This window comes from Oenanthe melanoleuca, chromosome 1A, assembly GCF_029582105.1.
Source record: "Oenanthe melanoleuca isolate GR-GAL-2019-014 chromosome 1A, OMel1.0, whole genome shotgun sequence".
Classification (NCBI taxonomy): domain Eukaryota; kingdom Metazoa; phylum Chordata; class Aves; order Passeriformes; family Muscicapidae; genus Oenanthe; species Oenanthe melanoleuca.
In genome coordinates, this window is record NC_079334.1 from 57,095,000 (window position 1) to 57,107,764 (window position 12,765).

At 36.6% G+C, this 12,765-nt stretch overlaps 1 protein-coding gene across 6 annotated transcripts in view; it reads left to right on the forward strand.

Annotated features, from left to right (window-relative positions):
- SRPK2 (SRSF protein kinase 2) overlaps positions 1-12,765 on the forward strand; it is a 125,379-nt gene that overhangs the window by 83,483 nt on the left and 29,131 nt on the right. For all 6 annotated transcript variants that reach the window (XM_056514227.1, XM_056514199.1, XM_056514244.1 and 3 more), the window contains 4 exons: positions 1,481-1,626; positions 7,451-7,559; positions 8,117-8,204; positions 8,450-8,537. In XM_056514227.1, coding sequence (XP_056370202.1) covers positions 1,481-1,626; positions 7,451-7,559; positions 8,117-8,204; positions 8,450-8,537 — 431 coding nt within the window. The remainder of the gene's footprint in view (positions 1-1,480; positions 1,627-7,450; positions 7,560-8,116; positions 8,205-8,449; positions 8,538-12,765) is intronic.

Consider the following 12,765-nt stretch of genomic DNA (forward strand, 5'->3'; position numbering starts at 1 on the left):
AATTAGTTCAAAATAGCCCTTTTTAAATCTGACCATTTATTGACCAAAAATTTTTATTATCTGAAAGGGAGAGCAGGGCAGATAAATTTGGTATACAATGCAGCTTGCAGCCATGTTCTTTTAAGCAGTGGCTGTTAAGCAGCTGCCGTGGAGGTGGTGAGTGTTACCAGTGGCATTTGTTTCTGACCAACCAAGTTATCTTTGGCACCAAATGCTCTGTCTGTGTTGAACAATTGCAGCGTGTAAAAAGTAGAAGCAATTATGAGGAAGATGACTTAGCAGTGGGACTGTTTCTACTCATGATGAAGGAGGTATTTGGATCTTAATTCTAGGTGCTGAAACATCAGCAAATAACAGATTTCTCTTTTATGGCATGAAAGGCAAAGTACTGTTAATACAATGTGTTTTAGATGTGGTTAGTTTGAAGTAGATGTAAATGTAAGTTATAGCAGCTTTTGATGGCACAAGTGCTTTCAGTTACTTTGCACATGTATTTGGAAAGTATATACTTTTTATTTGTAAGATGTGTGAATGCAAAAACTAACAGCATCAACCTGTTTGGGGAAGGCTTTCTTAATTATATGACAGAGATCAAGTCATCCAAATCACTTCAATCCCTGGACTTAAATCTGTTAAAATACTTCCAGTTTTGAAGTGTGAGTAATTCGTAGTTGTACCAAGTTCAGCTTTCTTTGGAACAGGATATAAAATATATTTCACTTTGGTTGTTTTTTTTTTAAAAAATTGGAGCTTCAAGACAAAGAGGAAACCATCTCTTGCCTGGTGGTGTCAGACTTTAGTGATTTTGGGTTTTAAAAAACGAATTGGTGCATATTAGTGCATAAAGCATGTGACATGCCCTGGGATGAGCATCATGGACTGCCTAGGAAGATGAGGCTTTTTTTCTTTCTTCCTAATAGATGTTTTCAGTATTTTGTATGTTGATACAGCTTTCCCTAGTGTTGGCAGCAGCTACAGAGGAGAAGTGCATTAAGATTTGGGTCAGTGTCTCTAGAAGATTGTTTCTTGCTGTGTATTAATGAGATCTTTCCTACTTCAGCTGGTGGGCAGGAGCTTTTGAATAACTTACTCTTTGAAAAATATTTCATCTCAGGTGTGCTTGAGAAGATGAGTCTGTCTTAATGTCTCCTTGGCTCATCAGGAGTTTCAAAAGCTCATCTGTAGCTGGTTATATATATCTATATGTATATATGTGTGTGTGTATATATACAGATATATATGTAAATGTATATATATAGATAGATATATATATACACTTTGTGTCTTTTACAAGCTCTTTAGTTGAGACCTGCTCTTGGCTTGGCCAGGTTCCTCTCCATCCTCGCCTCCCCATTGCCCCAAGGGGATGTGGAAGGTGTCGGTGAGAACGTGAGACATTTCCCGGGTTTTCCGTGGCCCCTAAGGGGCTGTGTTCCCGCGGTGGGAAGGCTCTTTCCTGAGTGTGCTGTCTGTGTTCCAGGCCAGAGCCTCAGCAGAAAGCTCCCTCTGCCCCGCCGCCCCCGCCGCCGCCGCCGCCCCTGCCGGAGCCCGCCCCGCCGGAGCCCGAGGAGGAGATTCTGGGCTCGGACGATGAGGAGCAGGAGGATCCCGCAGATTACTGCAAAGGTGGGTGCAGCTCACCTGTGCTGGCTCTTGAGGGATTTCTAAAGAGCTGATCTTTAATTGTGGAACTTAGTTATACAGGAATCAGGAACAGCTCTTCGTTTCAGGTCCCGATGCATAATTGTCTTCAGCATTAGTTTTTCACTTAGCTGTAGCTTGTTTATACATTTTTCAATAAATATACAAGTACAGCATCCCTGTGTTCTTCCTGATGTCCCAGTTATAAGAGTGGAGAATAAACTTCCCTTGATTCTTGTGAGTTGAAGAGAAACAAAACCACCCAAACCAAGACAAAAAACTTCTCGCACTCCAAAACGTTCTAAAATGCCTTGGTGCCCGTAAGGGCATTACCTAAATTTATTTTTTCACTGTATCCTTTTATTTTCCTTTCTTCTCTCACTTGCACTAGCCTATGAGGTTACATGCTTTTCTACGTTGTGTCTTTCACAGCTCTCAGCATTGTCTGAGGTTTCTACATCTTCATTTTAACTCAGTTTCCTTATTTTTTGTACTGGTTACATTCAGTTTTTAAATATGATTAAATGCATAAAAGCATTACTGTGGTACAACAGTGTCAGTACTTAAGTTTATTTTAATGTCACTGCTAAAGTTGCAAATCTGTTCCCATTAGGGGAGCATGTACACTGTACTTACATGAAAACTAATAAATAACAGTTCTATCAACTCTGGATTACCTGTTGTAGTGGATTTCAAGAATACAGATATACTGACATCAGAATTTTATCACTTCAAATCAGTATTTTTGAATAGTAAAAAAGCACTCTATGCATACTGATTATAATATCTGTTATTCTGTATTCCTCATACTGAGAAACACTTCCTGTGTCAAATATGATAATGTCTTCTTAATCAGAAGTTTCTGTATAAGGCTGGAAATGTGCTATTTTAAGAATTCCCCTTCCCAGCCTGGAAAATAAATATATTTACATATTTAACAATGGTGTAAGAAGTTTAATTCATTTTGGTGTAAGAAGTTTAATTAATATATTTAAAATGTGGCTTACAAATGCCAGTAGTGGAAGCCAAACAATAAACTCAAACTAGATGTCAAAGTCTGCAGCAGCGAAAAGAAAAACATGTTGCTAAACCATGCTCAAGTGTTTTGGTTTGATTTTTGTATTATTTGTGTTAAAACACATTTGTTTGGTAAGATAACTCTTTTGGTGTCTTTAACATGTTCCATCAGTGAATAAGGGTTTGTTTAAACATCTGTGCACTCATAAACATCTGTATTTCCTTGAGATTAAGCATTTCAAAGCTCTGACTTTATTCTTTCCTGAAGTAAGGGCTGCATTTAATTTCAAACAATCCATTGTTGTCTGTGTTCCAGTATCCCTTGCAAAATGTCACCATCTGCAGCAGCTAGATCACAAAACAAAAATATAGTCTAAAGTCCAAGTTAAGAGCCTGTTTATGGGTTACCTGTCTGACTAGGGCAGGTCAGTAGTGGGATCTGTATACTTTTGAAATAAACTACATGCTACACTGAGAATGCTTGTAGGCTTCCTGGAAAATTAAAGGGAACTTCTGTATGCATAAAGGTTCTTCTGAATTCATCTGATCCTGAGGCTCTGAATTTTTGAAAGGATATTAAGGATGGATCAAGCTTTGGTTCATTTGGATGTCATGATCATTACTTGTTTCTACAAGAGGAGTGCTTTTGTTGCTTCAGTAGAGGATTTACTTTTTTCTGCCCCTAATTTTCTGTAAGACTGAGCAATGCATTTCCTTCTTTCAGTCTGCTGGTGTGGGACTGAAGGGAATGCCACCATAAGGATCTGAATTCCATGACCACATTGAGATTTGTTTATATATTTTATATTTAGTATGGGGAATGAGTAAATTATTTGGTAAAGAACTCCAGAAGGGCTTTTAGATACATTTTTCCTTTTTTTTTTTTTTTTTTTTTTTGAGAAATGTTTTATTAGTTTGAGTATCTTTTTCTGTTTTTGGGTAGCCTAATCTGTATTTACAGAGTGGATGATAAAGATTTGGAAATTACCATTTATTACTGGAGTGTCTCTTTTATTTCTAATTTTGTCTCAAAATGGCAGACTTCCAGGATTTTTGACTGAGGCCCAGAGAGTACTTCTTCTCAACCCCAGTGTGAAATCTTTTAGGAGGGAAATTTTGATGATGGGTGTATAATTATTTTTTTCAGGAATTCAACACATGACCTATTAGCTGCAGTTCCTTGAGTATTTTTGTTTCTAATTTTATTTTTAAGGTAATGTTACTGTGTGCTGGGATTGCATCTTGAACGCATTACATGGTGATTAGTAAATAGTCATAGTGGTGTTTTTTAATGAGGAAATGGGATCAGTTTGTATTAGCACCTGATGTGAAAGAGACTGACTAGCAGCCATCTGTGAAAAGCAGACTTAACTTCCATTCCCTGGGGGCTTCCTCCAGGGCCTGTTTAAATCTGTGACATTACTTCTGTTTGTGTCACTGAATTTGCATAAGATGCTTTTCAAATATTTATTTGTTTAAGGAATGGAAATATCAAATGGCCAACTGCATGATTTTTTGAGGGATACTTTGTAAAGCTAGTTTTCTGAAAAGCCTTGAAACATTTGGTGATATTTTATTCAAGAGTCTGTTGTGTCATGGATGTAATTGGAATTTTTTGCTTCTCTGATCATCTTCTCTGCCCCCTGGAGATGTCTCCCATTCATCCAGTTCACAAAGGGAATAATTCCCTATACAAACATAGAACTAACCAGCTACAATTACCAATACATTCAGGAGACATTCAGGAATAATGACCTCATTTTTCTGACCCTCCTTCTTGCATGCATGTAGCCAGCTAGCTGTGAGAGACACTTTTTTTTTTCCTGTGTGTGCTGCAGTGAATAGTACAGCAGGGTGGGTTTTTTGGTTATGTTATCAGCAGTTCCACTTGTACATTGTATATTTTCAAATGCCAGTATTGTTTTTCTGAAAGTACATAATTTTTATCAACTTGTTGGTTTTGCTTAGATGCTTTCTTGTTACTAATACTTAGAAATACTTTTGATGTCATGGAGAACTTAAATGGTTGCATTCATCATAGGATGACACCAGTTTTTAAAATACCAATACATAACTAAGTGAGTTGTTACCTGGTTATCCACAATCTGTAAGTGCACATGTTGCTCATATGAAAATCAGAGAGTAACATGTACAGAAATGGTAACAGATTATTTCAAAAATTGCTCCTGTTGTGACTTGGGACAGTGGAAAGTATCTTGTGAAATATATATACTCGTGCTATATGTGCTACCACTGTTGGCATCTGTCACATATGCCTGTGTATTGCTATAATTAGTTATGACGGTGGTGTAGGGCTCAAAACATGATTTTTACATATATAGTATTGTTAGGCTTCCAACACATAGAGTTTACTAAAATAACTTATCAAGCCCAAGTTTATTAACTTTGGTATCTTCATCTGATTTCTTCTCTATGTTGTTTTTCTTTTCTATCTGTGATGGGAATAAGCTATCACAAGTTTTTTATTATTTTTGACCCTTTGAAGCACAAATATGCCATAAGCTATTTGTAGACTCAGACTTAAAAGGCACTTGTTTGCCTAAACTGTTCCTAGAAACATATTTTTATCTGTGATGGTATATTATGTGGAAGTCTTATATAAATTTTGCAGGTCATCATATTTGTTTCACTTCACAAAAGCAAACCTTTTCAGTAATGGAAGGGTAGAATTCCTGTTGTCTTAACTTTCCTCTTGCATCTGTGACTTCATCATCCTGCATAGAATTTTGTGGGAAAAAAATTACCAAGCAATTATATTTTTGTTTGTTTGTTTTAAGCCAGTTAGTAGCTGTCTTAAATAATGATGATATTTATCCAGATTGTTAAATATCTCCATCAGAAGGAGAAGGATGCTTAAATAGACAAAATCAAATTTAGTTTTGTTTTTAATTTTTATATCAGTATTGATTCATGTATTTGTGTTTATTCAGCAAAATTTCTGTAATAATGAAGTTGCAAAAGACTTGGGCTTCATATGTGGCTGATCCTGTTTCTGTTTGCAGATGAACAGAATGATAGCCAACCCTTACTCTCAGTAAGCTCACCTCCCCCCTTCTCTACTGGAGAGTAAATATGGTCAGGTGTTCCAAAAGGGATTTTTGGTTTTTGATTTAAAAATGAGTTCCTGCTTGGCAGTGTGGGCATACTTACTGAGGTTGGCATGACTCAGCAGTGGAAATGAAAAATTTATCATTTTACTTTGCTGGGTGGGTTGTCCTGGCGGCTTTCATGAACATTTCTTTTCCAGTGATGGAAGGGCTGGGGAGGTGTTCCCCAAGAGAAGGGTCAGCTTTTGGGTGAAGCTGTGTCTGCTGTTTGCTAAGCTTGCAGTTACACCTTAGCACACATATATAAAAAATGAATGTGTTTTAGAGTTTATTAGGCACACCAGGATCTAACACAATTCATCATTTAAGCTTTTTCCTTCTCCTGAGTATGTAATCGTTATAATTCTGTAGCACAGTTGGGTTAAATTTAATCTGCTCTGGCAGCATATGAGAGTTCATAAAAGAACTGTTGAACTTCTGTTAAGGCAGAAGATGTTATTAGCAAGAAAAGAATATAAATACATCCAGATTTGACATCACTGTTCCCACAGATAAAAGGATATGAGAGAAAAGTCCCTGTTTTAAATTCAAGGAATTAAGTTATAAATTCACATTGTTGTCTTAACCAGTTCTAACAAGATTTTCAGGAGATTCAAAACAGATCCAGAAACTTTGAGAAAGTAGTCTGTAGTCTGAGGTTTTCCTGATTCTAAATGGATTAGTCAATAACTGAGGATCCTGCCAAAGGACAGGTGGGCATGACATTGTGAAGGACCAGAAAGGACAAAGAAGTGGTTCCTTGAAAGCTGCCCTGAGTCTGCTGCTGGTGAAGTCCTGGAGGGTGTCATGATTCAGCTTTCTTATTTGTTTGCAATTAAGGCAAAATTATGGATACTATTGTTGGTGTATTAAGGTCTGAATAAAAATATTGTGTGTTCATTGTCTTCCCTGTGTTTAAGTAGGAGTAAGAATGTTTCCCAAAATCCAAAAGTAAAAAAAGGCTTCATTACACCTCCTAGAAACCTGAGCTCCATCTTGCTCTGTCCTGTTGGCTTTTCTGCCTCATGGGGTTGTGGAGAACCTGTAGAGTGGTTTAAATTTGGACTGCAGACTTCAGTAATGAAAAAGCAGTTCAGACAAAGCCTGCTTTCTCTTCTCTCAAAGAGCTGCCTGCTTTCTCTTCTTCCTCCTCACTGTAAAACCTGCATATGTCAGAAAAATGCATTACTGCTGTGGATCAGGAGCCAAGTAGAAGAGCATCAGTGAAGTCTACATTGTTCTTAACATTTTCTCAGGACGTATTTTATTGCTACTTTTATTACTCGAAAGCAAATGGGAATTAAAACAATCTCTGTTGAGATTCTGTAATCATCCAAAATATGTTGACTGGAGAGGCTTCAAATATGATAAAGAAATAATGTAGATCTTTTCTGTACTGTCTGTGAAGTGGAAGATAAGCCTGAGGAAATAGAGGACAGATGGTAATATTACCATAAATAAAAGCCATAAGAGAGAAGGATGAATAAACTCCACAGTAGTTACAGGACATGAGTTTTTTCCCTCCAGGCCAAGCAAGGCAGAATTTTTATTTTCTTTGTATTTCCTATTTATAGTACAGGACAATTTGAAGTGGAAAATTTATACTATAAGAGAATGACTTGAAGACCTGGGAATTATTGTTTATTTTCTAAATCTTCTTTTTTCTACTCATTTTTTCATCAAAGGAGGCTATCATCCAGTGAAAATCGGTGATCTTTTCAATGGCCGGTATCATGTTATTAGAAAGTTAGGATGGGGACACTTCTCTACAGTCTGGCTGTGCTGGGATATGCAGTAAGAAAACTATTCATTTCCATATACTTACACTTTTTCTAAATATGTTACTTTATTTTGTTTGCAGTAACTTTTGTTTTATGTCCATGATAAAGTTATGTAAACCTTTACTATAATTTTTTGCAGAAAGATGCCTACAGTCTTATTTTGCTCTTGATTAATGGTGTAGTTTATGAAAGCTCTCAGAAATAAATTTAATTCCATTTTCTTTGACAAATCAGCTTTTCTTACTGAATTTGCATGTTGTCTTGACCATGCAAGAATAAGCTTGTATTTTTATTTCTTTTGTATCTTTAATGAAAATACAGTTACCTTCATTAAATGATAAAATGTGTAGGCAGATTTGTCTTTTAGAGACAGTCGCATGAAGGAGACGAAATACTCAGTAAGTCACACTATTAACAGAGTATTGTTAGAAGTTCTTATTAAGTGTAATCTCAGCATTTTCTGTACAAATGCATTAGACTATGAAGTGTTCTGTTTAACATTTCCCAACCTTCAAAGTATGTTTGTTTTAGCTCAGTGTTTATGTTGAAAATGTTTCTCTTCTTTTCAAGGGGAAAAAGGTTTGTTGCAATGAAAGTTGTAAAAAGTGCCCAGCATTATACAGAGACAGCCTTGGATGAAATAAAGTTGCTCAAATGTGTAAGTATCACTATTGCAATACAGTGTTCCATAACAATAATAACAGTATTAGTGAATTAAAACACAGAGAATTGATTTTAGACTTGTGGGGTTTTTTTATATATTGTCTTCTAAACATATGGCTTATTATGAGTTTATATGTTTTGTGAAGCTCCAAAATACTGCAGTTTGTGTGAAAATGTAACTAATTAGTATTTAAAAGTGAATTTTTCCCTAAAATATCAGTGTTTTCATTCCTGGTTTAGGTTCGTGAAAGTGACCCTAATGATCCCAACAAGGATATGGTTGTACAGCTAATTGATGACTTCAAAATTTCTGGAATGAATGGAATTCGTATCCTTTTGAGAACATGGCATTCTCATTAAAATTGTTCTACTGGAATAAGTAAGCATTTAGTGGTGGATTTTTTCTAGTTAATCTTACTTTAAATATACAAAGTAGAAAGACCAAAATGTATGTAGATGCAAAGAGAAGTACAATGTGTAAGGCACTCTGGAGTGAAAGTAACTTAGCTTTTCTAAACACAATGCAAAATTTAAAAAGAAGTCTTCTATGTACTGTCATGGTCTGGCAGAACTAGAGATGGATTAGTTAAAAAAAAGAGTTTACTGAAAACATTTGTAATAACTAAAGCTTACAAGAATTTATGTTTTTTTCAGACTGATAAAGAGAAATTGTCAGTGTCATGAAAAAGCTGGTTTCTGTATTCTTGTGTGAAGTGTGAGGTCATGGAGATGCTTCTCTTGTTCATGTAATCATCTTTTGGCCAGGTGTTAACCTTGTTTTTGGCAAAGGTTGTAAGGCTTTGTCTTTAAAAGCTTTCTTTAAAAAAACAAAAGATGGGTGGTGGAAAAAGAGAGAGATAAAATAAAATATAACTGCCTCATTCTCAGGGTAAATTTTAGGTCTGTGAATATATTTGATTTTACAGTCGAGCTAAACTGAGTTCTCATTGCTAATTATATTAGGTATTTCAGCAGCTTATTGTATTACTGTGCTTTCATTTAGTGTTACAGCTGGGCTGGTGTCTGTGCCCGTTGTGTTTGGAGCCCAGTGCAGACCTCATTGTTCACAGCTCTTATTGCCAGAGACAGTTCCTGCTCTAGAGAGCCTGATTACACATTGATTTTGGTGATGTGCCTCCAACCTTCAGCAGATCAGATTAAGGTAGCTTTCATCAACTCCCATCTTCTAGGAGAGGAATGTAGAAGGTGTCTGTCAGTAAATCTGAATGCTCACTAGAAAGCATCCTTCCAGGCAGGGGTGTGCAAGCAGTTTTCATCCTGTTCATCTGTCTCTTGGCATTAATTACAGAGCCTTTGGGTGTATGGTGAGAATGGTGTGGGGTCAAGTGTTCTTAGTTCAAGTGTTCTTAGATTAGACACACTGGTGTCTAATCTCCTTTTCTTTTGCCCCATTTTTATTTGTTTTCATCTGACAGTAGTACAGTTGAAGAATAATTATTCTTAAAAATCAAAAATTTGGATTTGTTTTGTTGTAAAACACCAGTGTGAAATAAGGAGTATGATAAGGCATTCATAGCTGTACATAGAAATAACTTACCTGTTTATCAGAGCAATTTCCCAATAATGTTCTTAAATTCTTGCTAAGACTCACGTGTATTTATACAACTGTATTAAAGGTGAGGGCTGTTTCTAGGTGTGAAGAGTAAATTTTATTAGATTAGATTAGATGAAAGCATATCCAAACTTATATCTTCTTGCAATATAGCACTTACACTGAGAAAGCAAAAATGGACCACGTGCTAGTGAAAAATTAGGGGTCAGGTAGCTTTGTATTGGCAGATTAAAAGTGGACAGCTCATGTTGATATATTCTATTTCAGTTTAGCCTTCATGTTGAAAACTGGCACTACAGAAATTTTTATGTAGAAGGCAAATGTCTCTGCCTTACTGAAAAGTACATTTTCCATAAAAGTACAATATACAGGATGGGCTGATACTAGACTCAAATTTAAATTGCTTCTGGAAGTCTGTCAAAGTCCTGACTGCCAGCAAAAATATGATACTGACAGTTTTCCTGAGAACAGCTTGTGCATCCTGAGTTATTTGAGCATACTTGGTTGCAATGATTATTTCATCAGGTCCTATTTAAATTCCAGGGAAAATAATCTTTGGTGTAGGTTCTCTTAGGATGGAGCAGGTAATTGATTTTAATGTTTTGGTGCTGTTTACTTTTTTAAATGCTGCATTAGTGCTACATTGGTGTCACTGAGAGAAATAGAGTAATTTGAGTTTTTTTCGTGCTCAGCTTCCTTTGGGCAAGTCACTAAATATCTGTTGCTTGACTGTAAAATAAAACAACATAGGATTCATAGAGCCTTGATTATTGGTTATGGAATGCATTTAAAAGCTAAAACAAGACAGAAGAGAGGTGGATGAATCCTTTGGATGGCTATTTCCACAAAATGTCATGGAGCTTCCAAACAGGGAAAATTGTCAAGAACCATGTAGAACAGACCTGGGAATTTGCAGAGCCACTGGCCTGCTCTGTGTGACTGCAAACTGTCATCTTTCTCCTAGGAGCTGTAGTAAGTGTTTACATACAGAGGAATTTTAATAATGTGTTATTCTGCGCTACGCTGATAATTTTTTTAGCTACTTGTATATTTTGCAAAGATTGCAATTAGGACCTTTTCATGAAATAACAAAATTTGTGATCTTGGGCACTTAGTTGTTTTCAATAAGTGTAAATTATGTTTGTTTGCAGTGGCCATTTATTAGAGCCATAATAAATGTTCATTTCAGTGTAGCATTTTTTTAATGAAAGTTTCAGATAATCACAAAATGGAACAAGTGTTTTGAGGGACAAATGGAAAAAAATAAAGAAGGAAACATTCCCACACAATCAGACATTGTAATGATTGTAATAAATGTATCCCCAAAGAATATAGAGTATTAATTAGGTGTCATAGTGCCTAAATACTGCCAATTAAAAAGCAGTTGAGATGCAACCTGAAGTCGTCTGTGCTGGTACTAGAGCTTAACTACCTTTAGCTTTTGTCATATTTCTAAATGCTTGTATTATAAATATGTGTATTTTGATAGATGCTGATGGGATTTGGGTCAGGAAAGAACAGCTCTCAGTACTTAAACCTGTCAGCTGATTAATGTTACATTTTCTCTCACTTTTGCAGCTGTGCTTAGTTTCCTTCTGTAAGGCATCCCCTGTGCTGCTTTGAAGAGCATTTCACAAAAAGCATGTCTGCTAGGTGAGCTTCAGGGTTTGTTTTTATTTTTTGCTGCAGGACTTTTTGAACCTTCTTAACAGTCACCTGACTGGTGCTGTAGGAGGATCCTGGGACTTGCAAGGCTGGTTTCCTTATAGTTAATGCAGAGCTTTTCCCAAACCCTTTGTTTTAGGTAGTCTGGCTTAAGGTTAATGTTTTTCAGATCAGGATAGTAAATCAGACAGCAGTCACATTTTTGCATACCTACTCCCAACACTGAGCCTGCTCTATATCTTCTCTCCATTCCAGTTGTCTCTCCAGTATGGAGTGTCCCTTGAGTTTGTCCAAGTCCTCCTAGCAAAATGTTGCAATGTCTTTTTTTCAGGTAGACATTGCTTTCTGGTGACCCTTCCTCTTTGTGCCTGCCTCTGCCATTCCTCTTTATGTCTTCCTTCTTGGTGCTCTCCCCTTGCCTCTCAGCTGTTTACTTCCCTCCATCCCTTTCTTTTCTGCTTACTGGCAAGGCTTAGCATTTCTGTAAGTGCAAGGAATGTCAGGAATGTGCACTGGAGAGTGCAGCAGCAGTGGTCTGAAGGACTGTGGGCGGGTGTCCTACATTTCATTTCTGAATGTTGCAGTGTCCTGCCTTTTTGCAATCTGTGTTGCTGTAGCTTTGCATCTTGGCTGTGTGGGCTCAGTTAATAAGCCCTGCAGAGCTCATGTGCTATGCTCATCCTTTATGATGCCTGTATGCTCTGCTAGTGACTTACGTTCATTGTGGGGTAAAGTAACCAAGACTGTTTCCTCTTCTGCATGGAGATTAGTTCTGAGTACACCCAGTTGATGTGAGTGGGAAATGAATGTTCAGTGTCCCCTCTAATACAGGAATTTGGGAATGTGAAATGAGATAAACATTTGGCAACAGTTGTGTTGCAGTTCTTCACTGTGTGCTTTGACCAGCCTTGAGACCTTTTGTTGGTGTAACTTCAGTGTATATAGAGGATGCAGATGTTAAAACTTGAGTTACCTTTATGTATATAGGTAGGTACTTGAGAAGAATGTGTGTGATAAACTGGCAGACAAGGTAAGTCACATTTTTACACAAGACAGTGACTCTTGAGATCACTGCCAAGACTCCGGTTAATAAAACTTACAGAAGTTAGATAAGATTTTTAACAGTGTAGAAGTGATCATCTCTGTGGATGGTCTCTGACATAGTCTAATTCATTGAGATTTTCCTGCAGTATCCATAAATTAATTTTTGGTTATTTGTATTGCATTATTCTTTACAACATTGTAGTATTATGTGGTTAAGATTTTAACATTCTTTCTGATTTCCAGGTACATTAAGGTCATTCCCAGCTCATGTTTG